We start from the raw sequence: 27825 nt of genomic DNA, 5'->3' as shown, positions 1-27825 counted from the left end.
TGTTAGCCTTATATGTTCGTGGAGATTCAATTTCTTATCTATATGTACCCTAAAATATGTGTTTGTTTGATGTTTGTATCCCCTATTTTAAATGCAAGATTCCTTTGCAGTGATCATTTCAGTAAAGTGTATGTTGTTTTGTTTTCGGCTATCCCGAGTCTGTTGTTGTGACACCATTGCGAATTTGTTTGTAGTATTCTACTGGCTTTCTCTAACAGCTGAGCTCTGTTGTTTGCAGTGAATACAAGTAATAGATCGTCTGCATAGCCGACAATTACGTCTGATCTGGGACCCTATTCTGCATCGTTCATACCGATCGGTGTAGTAGGTCAATCTCGGTAGTGTCGTCATTTTCTGTTCTTTATCGAAATATCCTATTCAATAAGCTTCTGAGACCTGTTACCGAACGGTCCTCCCACCGATTTTACGACAATTGTACCGAGAGGTTTTCGATTTCGGTATGGTCCTGTCGATTGGTGAGCTGTGGTTTATGTTTACACCTATAATTTGTTATTGTAAACATATTTAGCGGTTTTAGCTTTGGATTTAGTGATTGTGTTACTAAAGAATCACCAGACGCTGCATCCAGTTGGAAAGTGAGTTCATGATAGACTATTGTCCTTTGTTAAAAATATACTCAGGTTAGGTTGTTACTGTCAATGATTACATACAAAAAATTTTTCGGTGAATATTCTCTCAAAATACGTGGTACTTTTTATGCAAATAAGAGTTTAAAGACCATTAAATATCAAGACATCAGCTCTGCTTACGTATATTACATGAGTGTGAACTGATGTAACTAGTGACTTTGTGTACTTTTTCCCACAAATGGTTAAGTTAGCAACTATCGAAACGTGTTTACAACTTTCAAGTAACAATGGAAAATAGTTATGTGAAGCCTGATATTGGAAACCATCCTAACTATCACGCATTTATGACTTACGCAACACCGTTTGGTAAGGAAGTCAGCCTACGTTCCTCTCCATAATAGTGCAAGAATTGAGCTCTGTGTTACTGTTGTTTGGTGTGGCGAAGTGGAATGTTATTCGTGTACGTGAAGATTTTTCTGCAATGTTTGTTATTACTTACATGTAAGAGCGCACTTCCTCAGTAATGATTTCGTGATTTCTGTGTGTTTAAAAATCGAAATATAGAACTGCTGTGAGTGAAACAACCGACAGTGACCTTTATATATTTTCTTGTCAGAAATAGTTCACCATTTTTTCCGAATATGTAGAGATTTTCGAGTATGCGGTTAGACAGAAATCTAAGAGCACGACTTAAAATACTGGGAATGTAACTAGCAGCAGTCATCTTCATAATCTTGCTTGTCACAAGTATTTGTCTGCGATCAAATCCTCAACAACAGTAGACAGAGATGAAAGATTTCCACCATAACATTTTTAGACTGTAGCACCATATACGAAACATTTTCATTCATGAGATGCATGTTATAAACTTCGACAAACTGCAGGAGCTTTGGAAAATGCGTTTTTTCAATTTTGTTTTTAATACCCAAATCGTTGACGTATCTTATAGGGATGTGGGCTACTTAATCATTTGGATCTCTTGGAGCGAGTTATAACCACATTCTTTTTATCTTCTTATTCGTTGAAATTCTCAGAATCAATTTTTGGGCGTTTTTATAGATGTAATAGTACAATGTGGTTGTTGTTGTTGTTGTGGTCTTCAGTCCCGAGACTGGTTTGATGCAGCTCTCCATGCTACTCTATCCTGTGCAAGCTTCTTTATCTCCCAGTACCTACTGCAGCCTACATCCTTCTGAATCTGATTAGTGTATTCATCTCTTGGTCTCCCTCTACGATTTTTACCCTCCACGCTGCCCTCCAATACTAAATTGGTGATCCCTCGATGTCTCAGAACATGTCCTACCAACCGATCCCGTCTTCTAGTCAAGTTGTGCCACAAGCTCCTCTTCTCCCCAATTCTATTCAATACCTCCTCATTAGTTATGTGATCTACCCATCTAATCTTCAGCATTCTTCTGTAGCACCACATTTCTAAAGCTTCTATTCACTTCTTGTCTAAACTATTTATCGTCCACGTTTCACTTCCATACATGGCTACACTCCATACAAATACTTTAAGGAACGACTTCCTGACATTTAAATCTATACTCGATGTTAACAAATTTTTCTTCTTCAGAAACGCTTTCCTTGCCATTTCCAGTCGACATTTTACATCCTCTCTACTTCGACCAACATCAGTTATTTTGTTCCCCAAATAGCAAAACTGCTTTACTACTTTAACTGTCTCATTTCCTAATCTAATTCTCTTGTTTTGCTTTTGTTGCTGTTCATCTTATACCCTCCTTTCAAGACACTGTCCATTCCGTTCAACTGCTCTTCCAAGTCCCTTGCTGTCTCTGACAGAATTACAATGTCATCAGCGAACCTCAAAGTTTTTATTTCTTCTCCATGGATTTTAATACCTACTCCGAACTTTTCTTTTGTTTCCTATACTGCTTGCTCAATATACAGATTGAATAACATCAGGGATAGGCTACAACCCTGTCTCACTCCGTTCCCAACCACTGCTTCCCTTTCATACCCCTCGGCTCTTATAACTGCCACCTGCTTTCTATACAAATTGTAAATAGCCTTTTGCTCCCTGTATTTTACCCCTGCCACCTTCAGAATTTGAAAGAGATTATTCCAATCAACATTGTCAAAAGCCTTCTCTAAGTCTACAAATGCTAGACACGTAGGTTTGCCTTTCCTTAATCTTTCTTCTAAGATAATTCGTAGGGTCGGTATTGCCTCAAGTGTTCCAACGGAATCCAAACTGATCTTCCCCGAGGTCGGCTTCTACCAGTTTTTCCATTCGTCTGTAAAGAATTCGCGTTAGTATTTTGCAGCTGTGACTTATTAAACTGATACTTCGGTAATTTTCACATCTGTCAACAACTGCTTTCTTCGGGATTGGAATTATTGTATTCTTCTTGAAGCCTGAGGGTATTTCGCCTGTCTCATACATCTTGCTCACCAGACGGTAGCCTTTTGTCAGGACTGGCTCTCCCAAGGATGTCGGTAGTTCTAATGGAATGTTGTCTACTCCGGGGACCTTGTTTCGACTCAGGTCTTTCAGTGCTCTGTCAAACTCTTCACGCAGTACCATATCTCCCATTTCATCTTCATCTACATCCTGTTCCATTTCCATAATATTGTCCTCAAGTACATCGCCCTTGTATAGACCCTCTATATACTCCTTCCACCTTTCTGCTTTCCCTTCTTTGCTTAGAACTGGGTTTCCATCTGAGCTCTTGATATTCACACAAGTGGTTCTCTTTTCTCCAAAGGTCTCTTTAATTTTCCTGTAGGCAGAATCTTTCTTACCCCAAGTGAGATATGCCTCTACATCCTTACATTTGTCCTCTAGCCATCCCTGCTTAGCCATTTTGCACTTCCTCTCGATATCATTTTTGAGACCTTTGTATTCCTTTATCCCTGCTTCATATACCTCATTTTTATATTTTCTCCTTTCATCATTTAAATTATTTCTTCTGTTACCCAAGGGTTTCTACTAGCCCTCGTCTTTTTACCTATTTGATCCTCTGCTGCCTTCACTATTTCATCCCTCAAAGCTACCCATTCTTTATCTACTGTATTTCTTTCCCCCATTCCTATGAATTGTTCCCTTATGGTCTCCCTGCAACTCTGTACAACCTCTGGTTCTTTCCGTTTATCCAGGTCCCATCTCCTTAAATTCCCACCTTTTTGGAATTTCTTCAATTTCTTGCAATTTCAGTGGTACTACACACTATTCTAACTCATTTTCCGAAACGTAAAATCCAAAACACGATGACAGTGCGAATGAGAATAAGATGACTTCGAAGAATAGCACGCCTGTGTCGCCTGCCAGCCACTTTTTGTTCGTGGCGCTGTGCGCATTCGCGGATCTGTCAGCGCTTGCATTTGATTGGCTTGGACGACGCGAACCGACGACAGCGCTTCGGTTCTTTAGACCCGAACGATATCGCTACCGAAATGCATACTGAATAAAGATGGGACTCTAATTCGAGTACTAGACTGTTCGATGCTCTTGAGTACCGAAACGATTGACTCAATAGCGTGAAAGATACAGAATAGGCACCCTGTCATCTTCGTTTGGAAGCTATAGGATGTGATCGATTGTAGTGTCCCAGAACATGCGGCAGCAGATCGATTCATGAGGATAGCCTTTGGTAATTCTTTTAATTACTTTCCGGCTGCCCATCCGTCATGCTGTTAAAAATTTGGTAGCGTTTTGTCCGATCGGAGAGCTACTTGTACATCGCTAGAGGCGCTGTTGATATGTGTGTGAACTGCTATATTCTCGTTTCGCAGGCGGTGCTGGCCAACATCTCCAGCAACGGGCAGTACCTGGAGCACCTGCGCGGCACCTGCAACTACCTGCTCACCAACGAGAAGCGTACGCCCAAGGGCCTGCTCTTCCTCAGCGAGTGGGGCTCCCTGCAGGTCGCCGCCACCGTCGCTCTCATGTGTCTCGAGGTGAGCACGTCCGATGGCGTCCGCATTGTGTTACACACGGCATCGAGGGTTTTGCTTGTACGGTCAGCGTAATCCACGGCTGTCGTAACTGGGATTAATGCAAATTGACCGACATGTTACTACAGTCGAAAGTAAATATTCATCTTCGTCGGAGAACGTGCAGTTTCTGCAACTTCCAGAAAGATTAAACATGTAAGGAGCGATCAGAAAGTTCCCGTTTGGCGGCGTCGCTGCAGCGCGTATGGAACCAGGCGTTGCTCCGATGTGGACATATAATCACCGCCATATGGGAAGGGTTTAGAGTAGACTTCGTACGATACCTTACGATCTCCCTTTAAATATGACGGTCCGACACTCGAGCCTCCTTGCTTTTCGAGGGGAACGGCGGTACTGACGGAGCTGTCCAGCTGTGTGGGAGAGTAGTGAGAAGTGCCTGAATAGCTCAGTCTGTAAATAATTGTCCGTGAAAGGCAAGCTTCCTGGTTTCATGTCTCAGTCCAACAAGCAGCTTCGAAATAAACTTATACACTACTTAAACTAACTTACGTTAAGAACAACAACACACTCACACCCACGCCCGAGAGAGGACTCGAATCCGTGACAGACAGGGTATAACACTCCCCGTCTGCTATCTACTGTACCATAACCTCAATGCCAGAAGCAGGTTGTAACATAAAACAAGTTTGTAAAAGTAACTATGGCACAAAGCAACAGAGCAGTGTTACCCTCTGAGAGGAATTTTGTTAAGTTGACCGTATTGTTCCTAATGGAAGTGGCTTATCGGAAATGAAAGTCAGAATTACGTTAATATTGGAATAGTGACAAACAAAATTTTGCCTAGCTATACTGTTTATAGAATAAGGGAAACGGTCGCCAGCCTAATTAGGCAAGAGAAAGATTAACATTCTCGTTTATGAAAGTAGGTATAAGTAACTATAATGGACAACACAACCGACACAACCTAGACTTAGCAACACGCGAGTGCAATGAACTCTTAACACACATATGTTTTAGGATTGAAGCCAACAGTTAGAGCAGCAGGAACTATTTTCAAAATTATAACAGGTACAGAAAAACACTATCACTTTCAGGGTTTACACAAACTGAGTGGTCTTTATACAGTTAATATGCACACAAGAGAGACAAACACTTGGCATACATGAGAATGTAACGTTTCACAACTGCAGCTTTCTCACTTTTACTACAACGAAACACAATGTTGACAAAATTGCAAGGAACTGACTCTCCTTTTTAGAATTTACTACAGACAACAACGTGATCATTTACTTTATAAGACTCAGCCTAAAGTTTGAAGTTGGTAACAGCACTTTAAATAACAGTTTCAATAGGAAAATTATTATTGGACAAATAACATTTGCTTTAACTCACTCTGTTACCACATTAGCTTTAACTATCTTTCTAATAAGTTCAAGAGGCATTATTTAACAAAGCTCTAGGCTTCAACGTACTTTCAGTAAGGACACTCGGTAATCACTTTACTTCAAACGGAGAGAACCCTGAGAGGTGTTATGATGAGGAGTAAAATCAAGGTAGGTAAATAAATTCCGATGTGAATTACCTTATATTTCAGCACACTAACACATCCATTAGGCTGATCCTTCACTGTACATCAATATAGTATTACGTTACAGTGATTGCGCAATGTGGTGGCAACTGCATGTTGGTAGGTGGAATTACAGGTAGAATTGCCGGACTTTATCGTATCTTCATGGCGACGATTCATACAAATTCCAGAATAGATCCAGCTATTTATCCACCCATCCGAGGCATTGGAAAGAAGCAGTAAAAGCCTCTCTGTGAATCAGCATGATATGCACCTTTACATTGACAGTGCACAGACTGGTAGCTCCTTTCCGACTGGTGGCTCGTCTCCGACTCGTAGCTCGCCTCCGACTGACTATCAGTTCCACCTTTTCCACCTATGCCAACCACAATTTGCACGTGCTACGCATTTCCGTTCCAGAGGGGAACCACTACACCATTTACATACAAACTAACTAAGAACCCTAAGTGAGGATCAGCAATTTACATAACAGCAAACAAATACATTAAATAAAACAGAACATTTTCACATACTGACACTTCTACAAAAAATTATTCACACAAAATTACAATTACATACAATAAGTTCTGTTCCCTCCAAATGGGACAAAGAATACAAATTGCAGATACACTACTTTGCATAGAATCAAATCACGACATCAAAGGTTTGACAAAGAAAAGAATACACAATTTTATGCTATCGATTTGAACACATTCACAGGCGATCAACAATGTAACATTAAATAAAGCAAAATGAATCCATACAGCATAAGAGCTGTGGTGTTACACATGCCCCATGTTTCGTTGAAGTTTCCCATCAGGGATACTTCAAGGAAACATCCATAACACCTAAGTGGTGCTGGCTGCAAAAAAAATTTATTCCATCCAACTTCAGTTGGGAGGAAAAAAAAACACACACATTACAAATATACAGTATATACACTAAGAAATTGCATGTATTTCTTCCAAAATTTTTTCAAAGTAAAATATCTAAAGCAATTTTCAATTTCACACTGGTTTAAGGAAACTAATTTTACACCATTACACAAGATATCTTTAAGCATGTTCTTTTCATACACACACAGTTCAATTAATAGGCAATCAGTACACAAACTCATCTACATATAAGTAGAATAGGAAAAGCCTTTAAATAATATGAAAAAAATTTAAACACATATACAATAACACAGGACATTCTAAGTTAGCAAAACAGAATTTTGTCTCTCAATAATTATAGAGGAATGTAAAATTTCACAGACACACAAGCATATTAATGATCACAGTATATTTTACAAGGTTCAGCAATTAATGAAATATTGAAAATTTCAGTTTGCATCCGGATATGCACAATTATTTATACAAACAACTATGAGAAACCTTTTGCAACTGACTCCTTAAATACCAAAGTAACTTTGCAAGGTTGTTTCAAAATAATTAACTTTAAAGCTGCTCTTCATTAATAGCAGTCCAAAATATTTGTTACACATAAACACACTAACATATTCAGAGCCTATCTTTAATCATCACTGCTGTGTTTCAAAACAAGGCAGTCCAAAACTTTACGTTATTTCAAAAAACCTAGTATCAAAAACATCTACATCCATTTAAATAAGATTCCTTATACATTTTATAATAACTTTTCACTGACTTCAATAAGAATAGTCAGTTTATAACATATTGCTCAAAAAAAAAAAAACCTAACTTAATTCACTGCTTGCCTCAGCACTAGCAGTCCATGTTACACATTCTACCCATTATTGGTTTAGCAGTCTTTTTACATACACATTTAGACACAAAAACACAATTTAGATTAAGAATACACAAAAAAACACATTTTTAAATTGACACACTGCCCCATCCTCGAGGTTTGGCAGTTCATGACTACTTATCAGCTCCTTGCCCCACAATGGCAAGTCCTTTGGTTACTGCTCACATCGTATGTTTTGTAGTCCTTAGCATCAGGACCACAGCATTTTTATTCTTTTGTCTTGTTTTACTGCCCATCAACATATTTTTGAGCAGTTTATTGTCATAATTTCCAGGTTTTTTATCATTCTGACACACTTTTGGTAAAATTTGCATTAGTGGTATAAAACATGAAACCTGTAACTTTGAAACAGCAATTAGACACTGGTAACAAAACCATTTCTTTTCAAATGACACAATCAGGTAACATATACATTAATCGAGAAAGAATTAAATGTCATATTCAGGGTCAAGTTAGGATAAAGTATTTCTTACTACTCCTTTATCATTGCTTTTCCACACACAGTTAGGTCATTACATAAATCAAGATCAGGACAATAATTTCATATCCTATTGCAAGTGATTTCTGCCAACTCTTTTGCTGGCACTAGACACATACCTCACATCTACTTTACACATACCTTAGCCAGGTTCATCTCCTCAGTTTTAAACACATATACAGTTTTTCAACACCATATTTGCCCCTTTCTTTTTCAAAAACATTTCCGTTTAATTATATTATGGCATTCATTTACCTTTTCTTTTCAATATTCTTACCTTTTCTCATCCATATTTCTCTTTCCAATTACTTTTTAATTTCATTTTTCCTTTACAGTACCCACTATATTTTCATTATTCTTTGCCATTTTCTAGTGTACCCATATTATTTTTCCATTTACTAGTCCACAAACAATACACAATATCTTACATCATTGCCACACTATTCAATACACTCTGATAGAGAAGAAGGAAAGAAGATAGTAAAAGTTCTGAATGATGAAGAGGAAGGTTGGCAGCACGAAAAGAAATGGAAGTAGTGCTAGCAACGACTCGGGTCCCTGGTGCTCGTCAGGCACCTGACAATGCAAAGAGTGCATTGCCCCCTGAGGGTTGAACAACCCTCACCTGAGGACATGTATCTTTAAGTAAACCACATATTGCAAACATAAGCCCTTTCTGATCTTTAAGTATATTAGGAATAAATTATTACCTTATGGAGTTCCTTGCACTCTCGTTAAGTTACCATAATCATCATTTTTCATAAAGTATTCAGGCTTCTCACACTACATGACCCTCTCATCATAATTAGACTGGCAACAGTAAGTGTTCAATTGAAAATAAACATTTCCTAAGCAAAGTTAAACAGTACACTATAATAAATAAGCAACAACCTCCAACAGGCCTCAAGATCAACAAAACAACAATCCACTTTCAGGTAACACTCAGACATAATAATAATAAGAATAAAGTCATGCATTAAATTAACAGTATATATACATACATCCTGCCCCCAGTCTCTTTATTAACAAGGCAGTCTTTTATGATTCATAAAACAGTCACTTAAATCTGGTGGCTTTTTAGGCCTCCTACTTTCTACATCTTTCACTAACCTATTCAGATCTTGCCAACGTTTTGTTTCATCAGGTGGCTTTTTAGGTTTTGGAATTTCAAAGACTTTAGCAAGGTACAACATCTCCTGCTCTGCTATTATTTTATCAGGTGGTTCTTTTTGTTCCTGTGCCTCACACTTACTCAAAACATTAGTTAAAGCTTGCCCCAATATAGTGTTATCATGAGGTTCTTTCAAATTATGCCCCTGTGTTACATTACTAAATAATTCATTCGGTTTTGGCCCAGTTCTACTTCCTGTATCTTGCTTTGGAAAAATGTCACTAATTTTCTCATACCCTCTTTCAGTAAAAGTATATTCACTTTCATTTACACCTGAGAATTCATCTTCACTGGAGTCATCACTACTCTTTTCCTCACCATCAGAATTACTTAAGTACTCGACTTTTGAACAATAAGGAAAGTTGGTATATTCATTCTTATCTGTATTCATATACCCTTCATTATCTGAACTATCATTGATCTCATTTTCATCAGATTCGATCAGTAAGGCAACTTTTAAGCAGTGAGGCAGATTATCACTAGATGTTTCAGCCACTTCGTTTTTTAACTCATTTTCTACACAATACACCTCGTTTGGACAGTCAGACACTTCTGTTATATCACTTTGAACGATTTCGGCCTTAACTTCATATTTAGTATAATCGTCATGTACTTCGATAACTTTCATTCCATTTTCCCCTTTGTTATCATTCTCAGGTAATCGTGCGAAATACTTACTAGACCCTTCTGCATTAGAATCATAAAACACTTTTCCATCAACAACAATTTCATCTGCACTGTTCATAATGTCATGATTACTAACGTCCTCCTCTACCTCATTTTTGCCTATTATTAATTGTGCACACGTCTTTTGCGTGGCATATTCTACCTCCCTTTCCTCTTTATTCATCACAACCTCCCCCACATTTACGTCTTTTACTTCATACACATCATTAACAGTACAAATGTTCTCCTTTCCACTCGCCTTTTCTGACTCCCTTTCATTCTTTAAAAAAGTCTTTTCACACGATTCCGATACCGAGTTATCATTATCATATGACATATTAACTTTATTTTCATCTCTACATTCATCTACTACTGAAACCGGCCATCGGAAGTGTCCGATCCCGCCTCTTCTGTCTCTCTCTACGGCAGCCATCTTGTTCCGACGTCTGCCATTTGTGTCTGCTGCCAAGTGCAATGTACGCTGCTTCGGCAACGGCTGGCCCGAGCACGAACGGTCACGTGACTTCGCACTGGGAACGCCACTATGTATCATTCCGCGCCCGTCTGCTATAGGTGCGTCCTTAACCTTTCTGCCCCGTAGTTTACATTTTTCCTTCTCGAATCTAATATTTGACATCTTTTCTTTGGGCCCAAAACCGGTTTCCGCGTGAATCCGGCCCGTAACACACGCGGTTTTCAGTTTTCCATTTCTTCTCTATTTTGGAAATTCCGCGTCATGTATCCTCTACCGCGCGTAGTGTAATTTCCCCTGCCTCTCGCCCGACCTCTTTGAATCGTGTTTACACGAAATCTACCGTTTTCCTGTCGTTCAGCTTGGTCATTACTTTCTCGCGAATAATTATTGCTATTATGGGGACGGTCCTCGCGATTTCTTCGCCAATGATCTTCATCTTCTACCCTTTCCAAGAACGCAGAAAAACTACTGTGTGTACTCCCAACATATCGTTTAGAATCCTCAGGCAGTTTCTGCCAAAGAACCCAAACGATCTCGGCTTCAGTCCTTCTAGCCTTCAAATGTATCAGTTTTCTGTACCATGATTCGCAAAATTCTTTCATGGTTTGCCTACCTCTGATATCATACACCCTGGCCATTAAAAACTCACGCCACAACTGGTCTTGTTTTTGTTCTGACCAGTACTCGTCAATAAACTTTTGCTTAAAATTTTCAAAAGACATCTGGTTTGTATCCAGATTCAACCCCCACCTTTTTGCTTCTCCCGTTAGTGCACTAATTACAACATTAATTTTTTCCTGGTCAGACAGATATTCAGGAAAATTTCTTTCGCAATTCTTTACAAAGTCTAGGGGGTGCCATCCATTATGCCTCTTTGCAGGGTCGAATTTCTCTTCGCCCTCTAATATTTTACTGAGAGGCATTCTTTCAGTATTATGTGTAGGTCCGGTTTGTATTTTTCTTTCCAAGTCATACACTTTGCCTTGGATTTGTGAAGTGTTATGTTCACACTTCTTTTCGCAAGTAAGAATCTGTTTGGTTAGAGCTCTGCTTGTTTCTGTTACAGATTGTTTAATCTGTGCAAATTCCGCGTTACATTCGGTTTGTATTTCGGATTTAATACCGAATACCTTTTCGTCAACCTTAGTACATACTAAGGGTTCAATTTGATCTTGAATTTTAATTACTTCAGAGTCAAATCTTTCGTTAATGTCATCAATTTGTCCTTGTATGTTGGCAATATTGCCATTGATGACAGTAATTTCGCTTTTGAGGTTTTTAATTTCATTACTCACAATGTCTACTTTTACATCAACTTTCTCAATCTGTTTACTAATATCGCTACCTTGTGTGGTAATTAACTGCCCCTGTGCTGCAATTTGTGCATTAATATTGTCGTTTTGCGCTGCAATTTGTGCCTTAATATTGTCATTTTGTGCAGACAGTATTTTAAGCAAGTCAGTCAGATTTAATGTCTTTTCACTTTTAGGTTCTACTGCCTTTTCGTGTTCAGATCCTACACCCCTTTCTGGTTTTGGTGATTCAAACATATCCCTCGATTCATCAGCATAGCCACTGTCTTCGACAATATCGCCTACATTGTCTTGCTTAGTACGCGCTACACACATAGCTTCGATCTGTTTATTAACATCTGCGTGATAACGTACGTAATTTAACTCGCGCGTCATGCCATCTGTTGGTGTGCTGCCTGAACTGCTCTCGGTTGCATTCTGCTCTCCCGCGTCAAAATTTATTTCTAATTTCCTGTCCATTTTAGCTATTATTAAGTACTGATACCTTTTATTTTTAATTTAAACTGAACTTTCACTACTAGTTCTGTCAAGTAATGTACAGGTTCGTGCCGCTGGACGTTTTATGTTCACTCTATGTTTGTAAAATGCCAACTACTTATAATTTTTTCCGTCTGTAAGTGCAAACTGAACAACGTCCTGTCACGCGGCGCCACGTATAACACTCCCCGTCTGCTATCTACTGTACCATAACCTCAATGCCAGAAGCAGGTTGTAACATAAAACAAGTTTGTAAAAGTAACTATGGCACAAAGCAACAGAGCAGTGTTACCCTCTGAGAGGAATTTTGTTAAGTTGACCGTATTGTTCCTAATGGAAGTGGCTTATCGGAAATGAAAGTCAGAATTACGTTAATATTGGAATAGTGACAAACAAAATTTTGCCTAGCTATACTGTTTATAGAATAAGGGAAACGGTCGCCAGCCTAATTAGGCAAGAGAAAGATTAACATTCTCGTTTATGAAAGTAGGTATAAGTAACTATAATGGACAACACAACCGACACAACCTAGACTTAGCAACACGCGAGTGCAATGAACTCTTAACACACATATGTTTTAGGATTGAAGCCAACAGTTAGAGCAGCAGGAACTATTTTCAAAATTATAACAGGTACAGAAAAACACTATCACTTTCAGGGTTTACACAAACTGAGTGGTCTTTATACAGTTAATATGCACACAAGAGAGACAAACACTTGGCATACATGAGAATGTAACGTTTCACAACTGCAGCTTTCTCACTTTTACTACAACGAAACACAATGTTGACAAAATTGCAAGGAACTGACTCTCCTTTTTAGAATTTACTACAGACAACAACGTGATCATTTACTTTATAAGACTCAGCCTAAAGTTTGAAGTTGGTAACAGCACTTTAAATAACAGTTTCAATAGGAAAATTATTATTGGACAAATAACATTTGCTTTAACTCACTCTGTTACCACATTAGCTTTAACTATCTTTCTAATAAGTTCAAGAGGCATTATTTAACAAAGCTCTAGGCTTCAACGTACTTTCAGTAAGGACACTCGGTAATCACTTTACTTCAAACGGAGAGAACCCTGAGAGGTGTTATGATGAGGAGTAAAATCAAGGTAGGTAAATAAATTCCGATGTGAATTACCTTATATTTCAGCACACTAACACATCCATTAGGCTGATCCTTCACTGTACATCAATATAGTATTACGTTACAGTGATTGCGCAATGTGGTGGCAACTGCATGTTGGTAGGTGGAATTACAGGTAGAATTGCCGGACTTTATCGTATCTTCATGGCGACGATTCATACAAATTCCAGAATAGATCCAGCTATTTATCCACCCATCCGAGGCATTGGAAAGAAGCAGTAAAAGCCTCTCTGTGAATCAGCATGATATGCACCTTTACATTGACAGTGCACAGACTGGTAGCTCCTTTCCGACTGGTGGCTCGTCTCCGACTCGTAGCTCGCCTCCGACTGACTATCAGTTCCACCTTTTCCACCTATGCCAACCACAATTTGCACGTGCTACGCATTTCCGTTCCAGAGGGGAACCACTACACCATTTACATACAAACTAACTAAGAACCCTAAGTGAGGATCAGCAATTTACATAACAGCAAACAAATACATTAAATAAAACAGAACATTTTCACATATTGACACTTCTACAAAAAATTATTCACACAAAATTACAATTACATACAATAAGTTCTGTTCCCTCCAAATGGGACAAAGAATACAAATTGCAGATACACTACTTTGCATAGAATCAAATCACGACATCAAAGGTTTGACAAAGAAAAGAATACACAATTTTATGCTATCGATTTGAACACATTCACAGGCGATCAACAATGTAACATTAAATAAAGCAAAATGAATCCATACAGCATAAGAGCTGTGGTGTTACAAGGGCGCCTCAAACCGCGCGGCTAATCCTACCTTCAGGGAGGTGCAGATTTCTGGGTTCGTGTCTCTGTCCAGCACACCTTTTTTTTTTTAAAAAAAACCACTCCGTGAAACACAGAAAATTGATTCTACGAGTAAGACTTAATGCATAGTAAGCTATATCTTTGTGATGTCCTTACTGTCAGGGGTGCCTGTTCCGAAAAATTATGCAAGAAATCTTTCAAAAGTAGAAGCATTCTGGAATAAAAGAAAATAGATCTGAACTATGGCAAAGAGGTGGGGTACGAGAGAGGAAGGAGGTCGCGAGTCAGGCTTTGATAACTTACTCGGTAAGACAATTGCCCCCAAAAGGAAGCCAGCCAGGTGTGAGTTGTGGCCCTGCACAGAGTTTTAATCTTTCGTGAATTTTGAGTACTACTTCTGTATGTGCTGATCATGAATGAATTTGAAGAGCAGTACTTCAGGCCTGGACAGGGGTCTGTTAAATACCTTGCTTCTGTCAGGCAAATCTTCGAAAAATATCGTTTATGTTATTTAACTACTGCCCTCTGTTAATGGGATTTGCTAAAATTTCGGACCCACTGGGATCAGTCATTATTTATGCCTGAATGTACCAAATACATTTCCTATGCATTATGGCTTACATAAGCCAATATGGTATGCCTGCACCAAACATTAACGTTGCACTGACTTTTGCACTCAACGAATTCTGCTACTAATCATTGTATCTCCAGCGAAAATTTAATGGAGAATGACAAAACAGTAGTTTTTCATCACATCAACATCGTTTTGGGACAGCATTACTATTCGAATCCGTTTAGAACTGAGTTCTGCAATTCCATCAGCACGGGCGCTGTCCGTTATCAGAGAATCAACTGCGATTCTTGCTTGTTATTGGTATGAATCAGTGTTCCATTGGTAAAGGGTACTTATAATCACAGATTGCACCAGTGGTTCGTGTGTCCTCAAGTTTCATTGTTAACCCTCGTCTCCGTATTGTCTCATCACATTAGTTCGCTCTTGCTGACAGGCTGCCCAATTATCTACCCAATTACCAGATTCGAAAGGCGGGCACCTTCGCGCCTTCCCGGAAACATTGCGTCAACTACTTGCATCCACGAACTGACGGTTGCCACATCTCCAACGAAACCCCACACTGAGCACTTGTAGTGCGGGGTACAGACTTGGAGAGAAGCTCTGTGACTGAGGTGCGTATGTCTTCAGTATGTCTTGTAGTTTCTGCACAGTTGTCTTTTGAAACTCTGGATGTACTTACTAACAATGCAGTATGTCCTACTCCGCACGCCCCAAATTCCTCGGAAAAGGAAACGGAGGGAATATTCTTTTCGTGTGGTTACTTTTGACTAAGACATTAATTAAAATAAAAATACATTAATGTTTTTAAAATAAAATTGGCAGTCAAAGGGTTAATGCATATGCGGAAGACACGAGAGCAATAATAAATAGAGGGTGTGGGAGATTCTTCTTCAGTCTTCGATGGCTCACCTGAAGGTGACTGGCATGTGGCGAGTTAATTCATGACGACTGGCAGTGAACCCGCAAGTTCTTTGAGTATTAACACACAAATCAAATTTTTTGAATGGATATGGAACAAATGACCACCTACTAGTCCAGCAGCTCACGCCACTCTCATGTATGACGCGTGGACTGATATCCTTACATAAGAAAAACAGACTAACAATACACGAAACATGAGGAATAAATCTACCTTTCCTTTGGTTTATTTTACCATCGTAATATCCGCCAGCAAGGTATACTATGTATATTTTATATTATGTGTACATTTCATTATTCATTTCTCCTAAAAAGACTACTTTTAATAATGTTAAACCTTTTACTTTTTATCCCGATGACATTCTTTTGGGCCAGAAAGACCTTTGTGCCTGAGGTGAGTTGCTACAAAGTAATTACCCCAGTTGGCATCAAGAAATGCAACGCAATTTACACTACTGGCCATTAAAATTGATACACCTAGGAGAAATGCAGAAGATAAACGGGTATTCATTGGGCAGATATATTATACTAGAACTGACATGTGGTTATATTTTGGGTACATAGGTCCTGAGAAATCAGTACTCAGAACAACCACCTCTGGCCGTAATAACAGCCTTGATACGCCTGGGCATTGAGTCATACAGGGTATGGATGGCGTGTACAGGTACAGCTTCAACACGATACCACAGTTCGTCAAGAGTAGTGACTGGCGTATTGTGACGAGCCAGTTGCTCGGCCACCATTGTCCAGACGTTTTCTATTGGTTAGAGATCTGGAGAACGTGCTAGCCAGGGAGCAGTCGAACATTTTCTCTATCCAGAAAGGCTCGTACAGGACCTGCAACATGCGGTCGTGCATTATCCTGCTGAAATGTAGGGTTTCGCAGGGATCGAATGAAGGGTAGAGCCAAGGGTCGTAACACATTTGAAATGTAACGTCCACTGTTCAAAGTGCCGTCAATGCGAACAAGAGGTGACCGAGACTTGTAACCAATGGCACCCCGTACCATCCGCCAGGTGATACGCCAGTATGGCAATGACGAATACACGCTTCCAATGTACGTTCACCGCAATGTCGCCAGACACGGATGCGACCATCACGATGCTGTAAACAGAATCTGGATTCATCCGAAAAAAATGACGTTTTGCCATTCGTGCCCTCAGGTTCATCGTTGAGTACACCATCGCAAGCTCTCCTGTCTGTGATACAGCGTCGAGGGTAACCGCAGCCATGGTCTCCTAGCTGATAGTCCAAGCTGCTGGAAACGTCGTCGAACTGCACGTGCAGATGGGATCCAGCACGGCGTTCCGTATTACCCTCCTGAACCCACCGATTCCATATTCTGCTAACAGTCATTTGATCTCTATAAACGCGAGCAGCAATGTCGCGATACGATAAACCGCAATCGCGATAGCCTACAATCACTCGGAAACGTGATGGTACGCATTTCTATTCCTTACACGAGGCATCACTACAACGTTTCACCAGGCAACGCCGGTCAACTGCTGTTTGTGTATGAGAAATCGGTTGGAAGCTTTCCTCATGTCAGCACGTTGTAGGTGTCGCCACCGGCGCCAACCTTGTGTGAATGCTCTTAAAAGTTAATCATTTGCATATCACAGCATCTTCTTGCTGTCGGTTAAATTTCGCGTCTGTAGCACGTCATCTTCGTGGTGTAGCAATTTTAGTGGCCAGTAGCGTAGTTTTGGTGGATCACTGTTGGTGACTGCTCTAATTTCTGTGAGAGACTCCGCCAGTCACACGTAGCCGCTTCACTGTCATCTTTTCTCACCTCCTTCCTTCGTTCGCGGCAGGTGTCGAACCTCGGCCTGGACCAGGAGACGCTGCAGGCGTTCGCCAAGCAGCAGATCGACTACGCCCTGGGCGACACGGGCCGCAGCTACGTCGTGGGCTTCGGCGAGAACCCGCCGCTGCGGGCCCACCACCGCGCCGCGTGAGTAGCTCTGCGCCCCGTCCCTCTCCCACTGTACTCTCCTGCCTCATCTGCTCCAAAAACCGTCACCCACGTCTTGCAGCTGTGGCCATTCCTCCTCATATTCTCCAACTCCCTCCAAATGCAGGCTCTCTCTCCGTTTCCGGTCACTTTCCTCTGCCGATATCCTGCACCAGCTCATGAAGAACCCACGCCTTCTCCATCACCAAATCCAAATTCGTCTCTCCTACAACTCCCAATAGTCCATCGTACACCCTGTATTTAAGAACAATGGATTTCTGCAACGGCTATAAAAACGTATACCATATATCTTTCCTCTACAGACACTCCGCATACTGACACAAAGCAAATCTCACCACCTTCCTCTTCCAGACTGTAAAATCACACCTGAGATGCTTCCGTCTACATACACTGTGTACATTTTCCAAATCATCCAAAATGAAGACTTCATCCCATCTTTTCTCCAGCCCAACTGCAAAGTTACTCATCTAGAAATTCCTGCATTCAGCCTGTGCCCATGCACATGTTACTTTCTTTCTCACACAAAATTATCTCCAAAGCCCTCATTTCCAAAATTCCACACGCACAGTTAGCAGTATTCCACAGCATCAAGATGCGCACTTGTATCACCATAAAAGTATATTTCACATCATCACCGCGTTACCTTACTAAACTTTATTTACGAAGTGGCGTCTGAAAGTTTCCAAAATACACTAATTAAAACTATCATATCTTACCTAGACCACATCCTCTATCACCAGCTTAAAAGTAGTTCCCTTCAAAGCAAATACAACCATCCCACGTTTCTGCCACTTACGAAAGCAAAGCTGTGAATCTCTCTGTTTTAGGTCATATAGCAGCTTCCTTCACTGCATCGAATCTTTGTCCATTCAACATGCCTTTCCACATATGCATCATACTCCGCAAGCCATCTAACGATGTGTGGCAGAGGATACTTTGGTGCTGGCCCGTGTGGCCGAGCGGCTCTAGGCGCTACAGCCTGGCACCGCGCGGCCGCTACGGTCGCAGATTCAAATCCTGCCTCGGCCATGGATGTGTGTGATGTCCTTAGGCTAGTTAGGTTTAAGTAGTTCTAAGTTCTAGGGGACTGATGACCTCAGAAATTAAGTCTCATAGTGCTCAGAGCCATTTGTACCATTTTTTGATACTTTGGTACCACTGACTGTTTCCCCCTTCCAGTTTCAATGTTTTCTTCACCTGTGCCGAATTAATCATGATACCTTTCTCGCTTCGGCCATCCAATGTAGCCCTGCTTGCAAGAAGGCAGAATCATTCCATTTCTCCAGCTACTGAGTAGTTTTCAATTTTGATGTTAAATACATTATTTTTATCCTCTACTACTCTTCGTTAGCTACGTTGTTCCTCTGTTTAATTGTAAGCCATATTTTTTATTAAGTGTATTGAACATTCTTTTGAACAGGTCATCTAAGTACGTCTTAGATCTGATCAGAATCTCAGTCTTAGTATCTGTTCCCCTTTAATTTTGCTCTTCCAAAATAAGACGTTTTAGCAGATCTGATTCCAGAAATTTGGTCCACTGAGAATGCTATTTATACAGTCACTCGCCCAAATATTACAAGGCTTAAATAATAAAATATCACAAGTTTGTATTTTTTCAAATTTTTCCAAGATCTTTAACTGCATAGATCGTGCTGCTTTCTCAGAAAAAGTCAAGTTTTATGGAATTAATGGCTTTCCACACGACCAGTCTATACCGTACATAACAAACAGAATGAAAAACGTTGAGATCAATAATTCAAACAATGTTGAAATAGACAAAAATTTTGTGACTGGGGAGAAATCACGAAGGGGGTCAGGAAAGGTTCAATTTTGGGTCCATTCCTATTCCTTATACACGTGAGTGACGTTCCACTTACATTCATCAAGCAGAATCTATACATTTTGCAAACGGTACTGATGTTATAACAATTACCATTATGGAGAGGGTAACGAGAGTGGTCGTTCGAGATATTTTTCAAGTGGTTCTTTGAAAATGGAATCTGCCTTAATGTTGAGGAAACATACTCTACTGGTTTCTCTATAACGAAATAGCCTCACCGACAATTCATGTAGCACATTAACAGAAGTCAGTGAACAGGCTAGAAGGTTCCAAATTTTGGAATGTACGTGTTGCTGAAAACTTGAACTGGAAGAAGCATTGTAAATTAGCTGCTCAAAAAATTCGCTCTGAACTTAATTTTTGAGCAGTTAATTTACATGCTTCTTCCAGTTCAAGTTTTCAGCAGTAGCTACATTCGCTCTCCCCCCATGAACCATGGACCTTGCCATTGGTGGGGAGCTTTGCGTGCGTCAGCGATACAGATAGCCAAACCGTAGTTGCAACCACAATGCTGAAGTATCTGTTAAGAGGTTAGACAAACGTATGGTTCCTGAAGAGGGGCAGCAGACTTTTCAGTAGTTGCACGGCAACAGTCTGGGTGATTGACTGATCTCGACTTGTAACATTTCAACCAAAACGACCTTGCAGTGCTTTTGCTGCGACGGCTGAAAGCAAGGGAAAACTACAGCCTTAATCTTTGTCGGATGCATGTAGCTTTACTGTTTGATTAAATGACGATGGCATCCCCTTAGGTAAATTAATCCAGAGGTAAAATAGTCCCCCATTCGGAACTCAGGGTGGGGACTACTCAGGAGGATGTCGTTATCGAGAGAAACAAAACTGCCGTTCTACGGATCTGAGCGTGGACTGTAAGATCCATTAATCGGGCAGGTAGGTCAGAAAATTTAGAAAGGGAAATGGATGGGTTAAAACTAGATATAGTGGGAATTAGTGAAGTTCGGTGGCAGGAGGAACAAGACTTCTGGTTAGTTGACCAGAATTAACGGTAATGCAGGAGTAGGTTTAATAATGAATCAAAAAATAGGAACGCGGATAAGCTTCTACAAACAGCATAGTGATTGCATTATTGTAGCCAAGATAGACAAGAAGCCCACGCCTATCACAAGTTTATTTGTCAACTAGCTCCGCAGATGATGAAGAGACTGAAGAAACGTATAACGCGATTAAAGAAATTATTCAGATAGTTAAGAGAGACGAAAATTTAATAGTCATGAAGGACAGGAATTCGATAGTAGGGAAAGGAAGATAAGGAAAAGGAGTAGGTGAATATGGACTGATGGTAAGGAATGAAAGAGGAAGCTGCCTGATTATATAAAGGTAAGACAAATATTTAGGAACCAAGTTTTACACTGTAAGACACTTCCAGGGGTAGAAGTGGACTCTGACAACAATTTATTGATTATGAACTGTAGATTAAAACTGAAGCAACTGCAAAAAGGTAGGAAATTAAGGAGATGGAACCTGGATAAAGTGAAAGAACCACAGGTTGCAGACCACTTCAGAGAGCATTAGTAAACGATTGACAAGAACAGTCGAAAGAAATGCAGTTGAGGAAGAATGGGTAGCTTTGAGAGATGAAATAGTGAACGAAGCAGAGGACCAAATAGGTAAACAGACTAGGGCTAGTAGAAATCCTTGGTAACAGAAATATTGGATTTAATCACGAAAGGAGAAAATATAAAACAGTAAATGAAGAAGGCGAAAAGGAGTACAAACGTCTCAAAAATGAGATCGGCAGGAAGTGCTAAATGGGTAAGCGGGGATGGCTATGGGACAAATGTAAGAATGTAGAAGCATGCATCACTATGGATAAAATAGATACTGCCTACAGGAAAATTAAAGAGATTTTTGGAGAAAAGAGAACGACTTGCATGAATATCAAGAGCTCAGATGGGAAACCAGTCCTAAGCAAAGAGGGGAAAGCAGAAAGATGGAAGGGGTGTTTAGAGGGTGTATCCAAGGGTGATGTAATTGAGGGAAGTATTATGGAAATTGACGATGAAGATGAAATAAAAAATAAGATATTGCGCGAAGAATTTGACAGAGCATTGAAAGACTGAAGTCGAAACAAGGAGCAGACAACATTCCATTAGAACTACTGATAGCCTCAGGAGAGCCAGTCATGACAAAACTCTTCCATCTGGCGAGAAAAATGTATGAGACAGGCGATATACCCTCGGACTTCAAGAAGGATGTAATGATTCCGTTCCCAAAGAAAGCAGGTTTTTACAGGTGTGAAAATTACCGAACTATCAGTTTGATAAGTCACGGTTGCGAAATACTAACACCAATTCTTTACAGACGAATGGAAAAACTGGTAGATGCCGAGCTCGGGGGAGACCAGTTTGGATTCCGTAGAAATGTTGGAACACGCGGGGCAATACTAACCCTACGACTTGACTTAGAATATAGGTTAACGAAAGGCAAACCTAAGTTGGTAGCATTTGTAGACTTGGAGAAAGCTTTTGACAATGTTGACTGGAATATTCGGTTTCAAATTCTGAAGGTGATAGGTGTAAAATACAGGAAGCGAAAGGGTGTGTACAATTTCTGCAGAAATGAAATGGCAGTTATAAGAGTCGGAGGGCACGAGAGGCAAGCAGTGATTGGGAACGGACCGAGACAGAGTTGTAGCCTGTCTCGATGTTATTCAATCTGTATATTGAACAATCAGTAAAGGAAACAAAGAAAAGTTTGGAATAGGAATTAAAACCCATAGAGAAGAAATAAAATTTTGAGGTTTGTCGAGGAGACTGTAATTCTGTCAGAGAGAGAAAAGGACCTGGAAGAGCAGCTGAACGGTGTGGACAGCGTCTTGAAAGGGGGATAGAAGGTGAACGTCAACAAAAGCAAAACGAGGATAATGGAATGTAGTCGAATTAAATCGGGTGATGCTGAAGTAATTAGATTAAGAAATGAGACGCTTAAAGTAGTAAAGGAGTTTTGCTACTTGGGGAGCAAAATAACTCATAATGGTCGAAATAGGGAGGATATAAAATTTAGACTGACTATGGTAAGGAAAGCGTTTCTGAAGAAGAGAAATTAGTTAACATCTTGTATAGTTTCAGAAGTATGTATGTTGTAGTTGTTATTCAGAGATGAAGAGGCTTGCTCAGGATAGAGTAGCACGGAGAGGTCTTTCAAACCAGTCTCTGGACTGAAGACCACAGCACCAACAACATTCGTTCTTCGTGTAACTGCTAGTCTATGAATCAAATTGTGAGGTGGCGGTTGAACATTTACGATACCCTTTGGATGCCACGAGATCGAAACCCTAAAAACTGTTCAGTGAACTAATCGCTCCCCAAGAGGTCAGTTGAATTAAAAAGGAAAGTCGCCCAACGGGTAACTAGTTGAATACCTGAATCAAACAGGGGCGGCCCAATTAAACATGAAATGTGGGCATCACATCTCACATAGACATACTGATAACGTTCAAATGACTCTGAGCACTATGGGACTTAACATCTGAAGTCATCAGTCCCCTAGAACTTAGAACTACTGAAACCTAACTAACCTAAAGACATCACAACATTCATGCCCGAGGCAGGATTCGAATCTGCGACCGTAGCAGTCGCGCCGTTACAGAATGGAGCGCCCAGAACCGCTTAGCCACAACGGTCGGCTACTGATAACAGCTTCCCTCAAGAAGATAAATGAAGTTAAAGGTCACAGATTTATTGCTAGATGCGTTAATGAGATCATGGTCAGGGAATAAGCCATACAAATAATTACAAAAGGCACAAGTTTGCAAAACGTCTTCAAAAGACCTTGGCACAGGTGAGTGGGTCTGACACAGAACCATACAAAAATTGAGTGCACTAACATCATTAATGCTTACTAAATAAGTTGACAGTCTAGAGAAAAGACCCAGAAAAATGCGAACAAACACCGGTTCTCTCGCCTAATAACTAATTGAGTGTAGCTAGTTAGTTCAGAAGAACGTACTTTGAGTTGAATCAAATAACGTCGCGGTCTCCTCGTCATGACGAACGCAAATTAACCTTATGCTTTCTACTCTGCCGATATTCAGACGGAAAAGGTGGCTGTAGTAGTGACTGAAAATCCTAAATTCAGTACCAGTATCTGTGATCAGCACTAAAAAAAAAAAAATGCTTCATTTTCCCTTCTCATAACGAGACTGCTGTAGTTATTACTGCTCAGTTTTCTCGTAGACTGGGGCAGCAGGCAGAAATTCTCTCGCACAGTACGTGTATTTGCGCTTTCCGTCCAATGGAAACGTCTGTACGTATTCACTAGCGAGCTTCCATTACCACTACGAAATTAATTGTCATGAGCCAACAACCGGCCCCTTTATAAAATTTAAACTTCTACACCTGTGACCTTCTTCAGCCCACACAACGGCTGTGTCAGTGCGTCACGTCTTTTTCCCCCACCTTCACAGATGTTGTCTTTTCAAAAGGTCATTCCTTAAGCACCCCGCTTTATGAAAGTTTATAATGAGCAGAGCACTCTCTCTCGGCCTGCTGCCCACATGATGAACGCCTGGTGTTTTCACGTCTTTCGAAAAAAAGCAGCACTCTATTCCTGGCATGTACCTGACTCACTGCTTGCTTTCAGCAGAAACATTAGTAATATCTGTCTGCAGCATTCCACTTCCTAGTACTTGTTCGTTTTCGTAGCCGACAGGCTATTATAAGTCTGCAAAAAACACTGTAAGGACTGTCACCATACAGAGTTAAAGGAAAAATCATTGGTATTAGATTTAATTGCGTGTATACTTTCATACACCGTCAATAATTTAAATGGATAGGGTCTCCTCATCGGAATAATGGTTAATCAATAGGGCAATGGAACAATTTTAGAAAAACAGTCCCGTACCCAAAGCGAATCTCCTTCGCATATATTTTGCAAAATAATATCGTATGAAATAATTATCTGCTGTAATTCATCACATAGAAAGAAAGTAATGATCGCAGAAAACCGGACAGTAAGAATAATTTGTCGAGTTTTCCGGCAGTAGCCACGTAGTAACAGTAGCCATTCAAGGAGTTAGGCTTTATAACTGATCCACCTAAATACACACATTTGTTCAACAAATTCATCATAAACCACCCATCACAATTTGTGAATAGTTATCTCCATAACCACGAACTAGAGGAAAACACAACCTTTGTTACCCATTATTAAAACTGTCAGTGGCTCGGAGAGGAGCTCAATGTGCAGCACTAAAAGTTTGATGCTGTTACTGTTGTTGTGGTCTTCAGTCCAGAGACTGGTTTGATGCAGCTCTCCATGCTACTCTATCCAGTGCAAGCTTCTTCATCTCCCAGTACCTACTGCAGCCTACATCCTTCTGAATCTGTTTCATCTCTTGGCCTCCCTCTACGATTTTTACCCTCCACGCTGCCCTCCAATACTAAATTGGTGATCCCTTGAGGCCCCAGAACATGTCCTACCATCCGATCCCTTCTTCTAGTCAAGTTGCGCCACGAGCTCCTCTTCTCCCCAACTCTCATCAATACCTCCTCATTAGTTATGTGATCTACACATCTAATCTTCAGCATTCTTCTGTAGCACCACATTTCGAAAGCTTCTATTCTCTTCTTGTCTAAACTATTTATCGTCCATGTTTCACTTCCATACATGGTTACACTCCATACAAATACTTTCAGAAACGACTTCCTGACACTCAAATCAATACTCGATGTTAATAAATTTTTCTTCTTCAGAAACGCTTTCCTTGCCATTTCCAGTCTACATTTTAAATCCTCTCTACTTCGACCATCATCAGTTATTTTGCTCCCCAAATAGCAAAACTCCTTTACTACTTTAAGTGTCTCATTTCCTAATCTAATTCCCTCAGCATCTCCCGACTTAATTCGACTACATTCCATTATCCTCGTTTTGCTTTTGTTGCTGTTCATCTTATACCCTCCTTTCAAGACACTGTCCATTCCGTTCAACTGCTCTTCCAAGTCCCTTGCTGTCTCTGACAGAATTACAATGTCATCAGCGAACCTCAAAGTTTTTATTTCTTCTCCATGGATTTTAATACCTACTCCGAACTTTTCTTTTGTTTCCTTTACTGCTTGCTCGATATACAGATTGAATAGCATCGGGGAGAAGCTACAACACAGTCTCACTCCCTTCCCAACCACTGCTTCCCTTTCATACCCCTCGACTCTTATAACTGCCATCTGCTTTCTGTACAAATTATAAATAGCCTGTCACTCCCTGTATTTTACCCCTGCCACCTTCAGAATTTGAAAGAGAGTATTCCAGTCAACATTGTCAAAAGCTTTCTCTAAGTCTAAAAATCCTAGAAAGGTAGATTTGCCTTTTCTTAATCTTTCTTCTAAGATAAGCCCTAAGGTCAGTATTGCCTGACGTGTTCCAACATTTCTAGGAATTGGTAATTTTCACATCTGTCAACAACTTCTTTCTTTGGGATTGGGATTATTATAGTCTTCTTGATGTCTCAGGGAATTTCGCTTGTCTCACACATCTTGCTCACCAGATGGTAGAGTTTTGTCAGGACTGGCTCTCCCAAGGCTGTATGTAGTTCTAATGGAATGTTATCTACTCCCAGGGTCGACTTAGGTCTATCAGTGCTCTGTCAAACTCTTTACGCAGTATCATATCTCCCATTTCGTCTTCATCTACATCCTCTTCCATTTCCATAATACTGTCCTAAATTTCATCTCCCTTGTATAGACCCTCTATATACTGCTTCCACCTTCCTGCTTTCCCTTCTTTGCTTAGAACTGTGTTTCCATCTGAGCTCTTGATATTCATACAAGTGGTTCTCTTTTCTCTAAAGGTCTCTTTAATCTTCCTGTAGGCAGCATCTATCTTAACCCTAGTGAGGTAAGCCTCTACATCCTTACATTTGTCCTCTAGCCGTCCTTGCTTAGCCATTTTGCACTTCCTGTCGATCTCATTTTTGAGACGTTTGTATTCCTTATTGCCTGCTTTACTTACTGCATTTTTGTATTTTCTTCTTTCTTCAATTAAATTCAGTATCTCTTCTGTTACCCAAGCTCTCGTCTTTTTACCTTCTTGAGCCTCTGCTGCCTTCATTATTTCAAAGCTACCCATTCTTCTTTTACTGCATTTCTTTTCCCCATTCCTTTCAATTGTTCCTTTATGCTCTCCCTGAAACTGTACAACCTCTGGTTCTTTCGATTGATCTCGGTCCCATCTCCTTAAATTCCTACCTTTTTGCAGTTTCTTCAGTTTTAATCTACAGTTCATAACCAACAGATTGTGGTCAGAGTCCACATCTGCGCCTGGAAAAGTCTTACAATTTAAAACCTGGTTCATAAATCTCTGTCTTACCATTATATAGTCTATATGAAATTTTCTAGTATCTCTTGGGTTCTTCCATGTACATAACCTTCTTTCATGATAATTTGCCCAATAACGTAAAATGTCTGGAAGTAGCGAAGCATTTTTTGAAACCTAACCTAGAATCGTTTCTTCGTAACAACCCTTCTGTGCCATGGATGAATTTTAGTCTGTAAACAAAGCTACAGTAAGCTTAATACTGATAACTTATACGTATCCTGGAGATTGACATGTTCCATATTTTTCATAAGAGAGTGGTTCAAATTGTCTATATAGAATATGTAACTAAATAAATACGCACTCAAGATATTATATGGCAAGCATTCTAAAAATCTTATTGTATATTACGTTGTCAAAAGTTTAATCAAGCTCGAAAAAAAGCAGGTAATTATCATCATTCCTCTTCTATCTGCGTTTCATTATCTAATATTGGCCAAGTTTATTTTAGCGTGTTACACTGCGTACATATAACTACACTGACGGGTTTTCAAAAGTTTACACAGTACATTAGGGAAATGAAAAGTGTACCATCGGATCGAGGGATTGAGTAGAATGCCACGAAAAGAGTTTTGAAACCGTGGCCGGATTAAGAAGATGAACTGGTGATACATATGCTACCGTGTTTCTGAGTACTAAACTGCACTACAAAAAACTGTAAAAGAGAAAAGAATAGGAAGGTGCCTGATTTAGAATATAGGAGTTTGAGGATTTCAGTTCCAGTTGGTAGGTGGAGATGAATGGTTTAGCAACAGGCAGAGAGAGAGTAGGAGAGCGAAGTGGAACTGATCAAAATGCAAAGTACGTATAGGAAGGAAGAAATATATT

General features: G+C 40.1%; 1 protein-coding gene across 1 annotated transcript in view; it reads left to right on the top strand.

Annotated features, from left to right (window-relative positions):
- LOC126416234 (endoglucanase A-like) overlaps nucleotides 1-27825 on the top strand; it is a 129239-nt gene that overhangs the window by 76809 nt on the left and 24605 nt on the right. The window contains exons 6-7 of the mRNA XM_050083845.1: nucleotides 4347-4511; nucleotides 17668-17807. Of these exons, the coding sequence (XP_049939802.1) occupies nucleotides 4347-4511; nucleotides 17668-17807 (305 nt within the window). The remainder of the gene's footprint in view (nucleotides 1-4346; nucleotides 4512-17667; nucleotides 17808-27825) is intronic.

The sequence above is a fragment of the Schistocerca serialis genome, chromosome 8, assembly GCF_023864345.2.
Source record: "Schistocerca serialis cubense isolate TAMUIC-IGC-003099 chromosome 8, iqSchSeri2.2, whole genome shotgun sequence".
In the NCBI taxonomy this organism is placed as follows: Eukaryota; Metazoa; Arthropoda; class Insecta; order Orthoptera; family Acrididae; genus Schistocerca; species Schistocerca serialis.
Note: the sequence above shows the minus strand (reverse complement) of the source record. Positions and strands in the feature narration are given on the sequence as shown.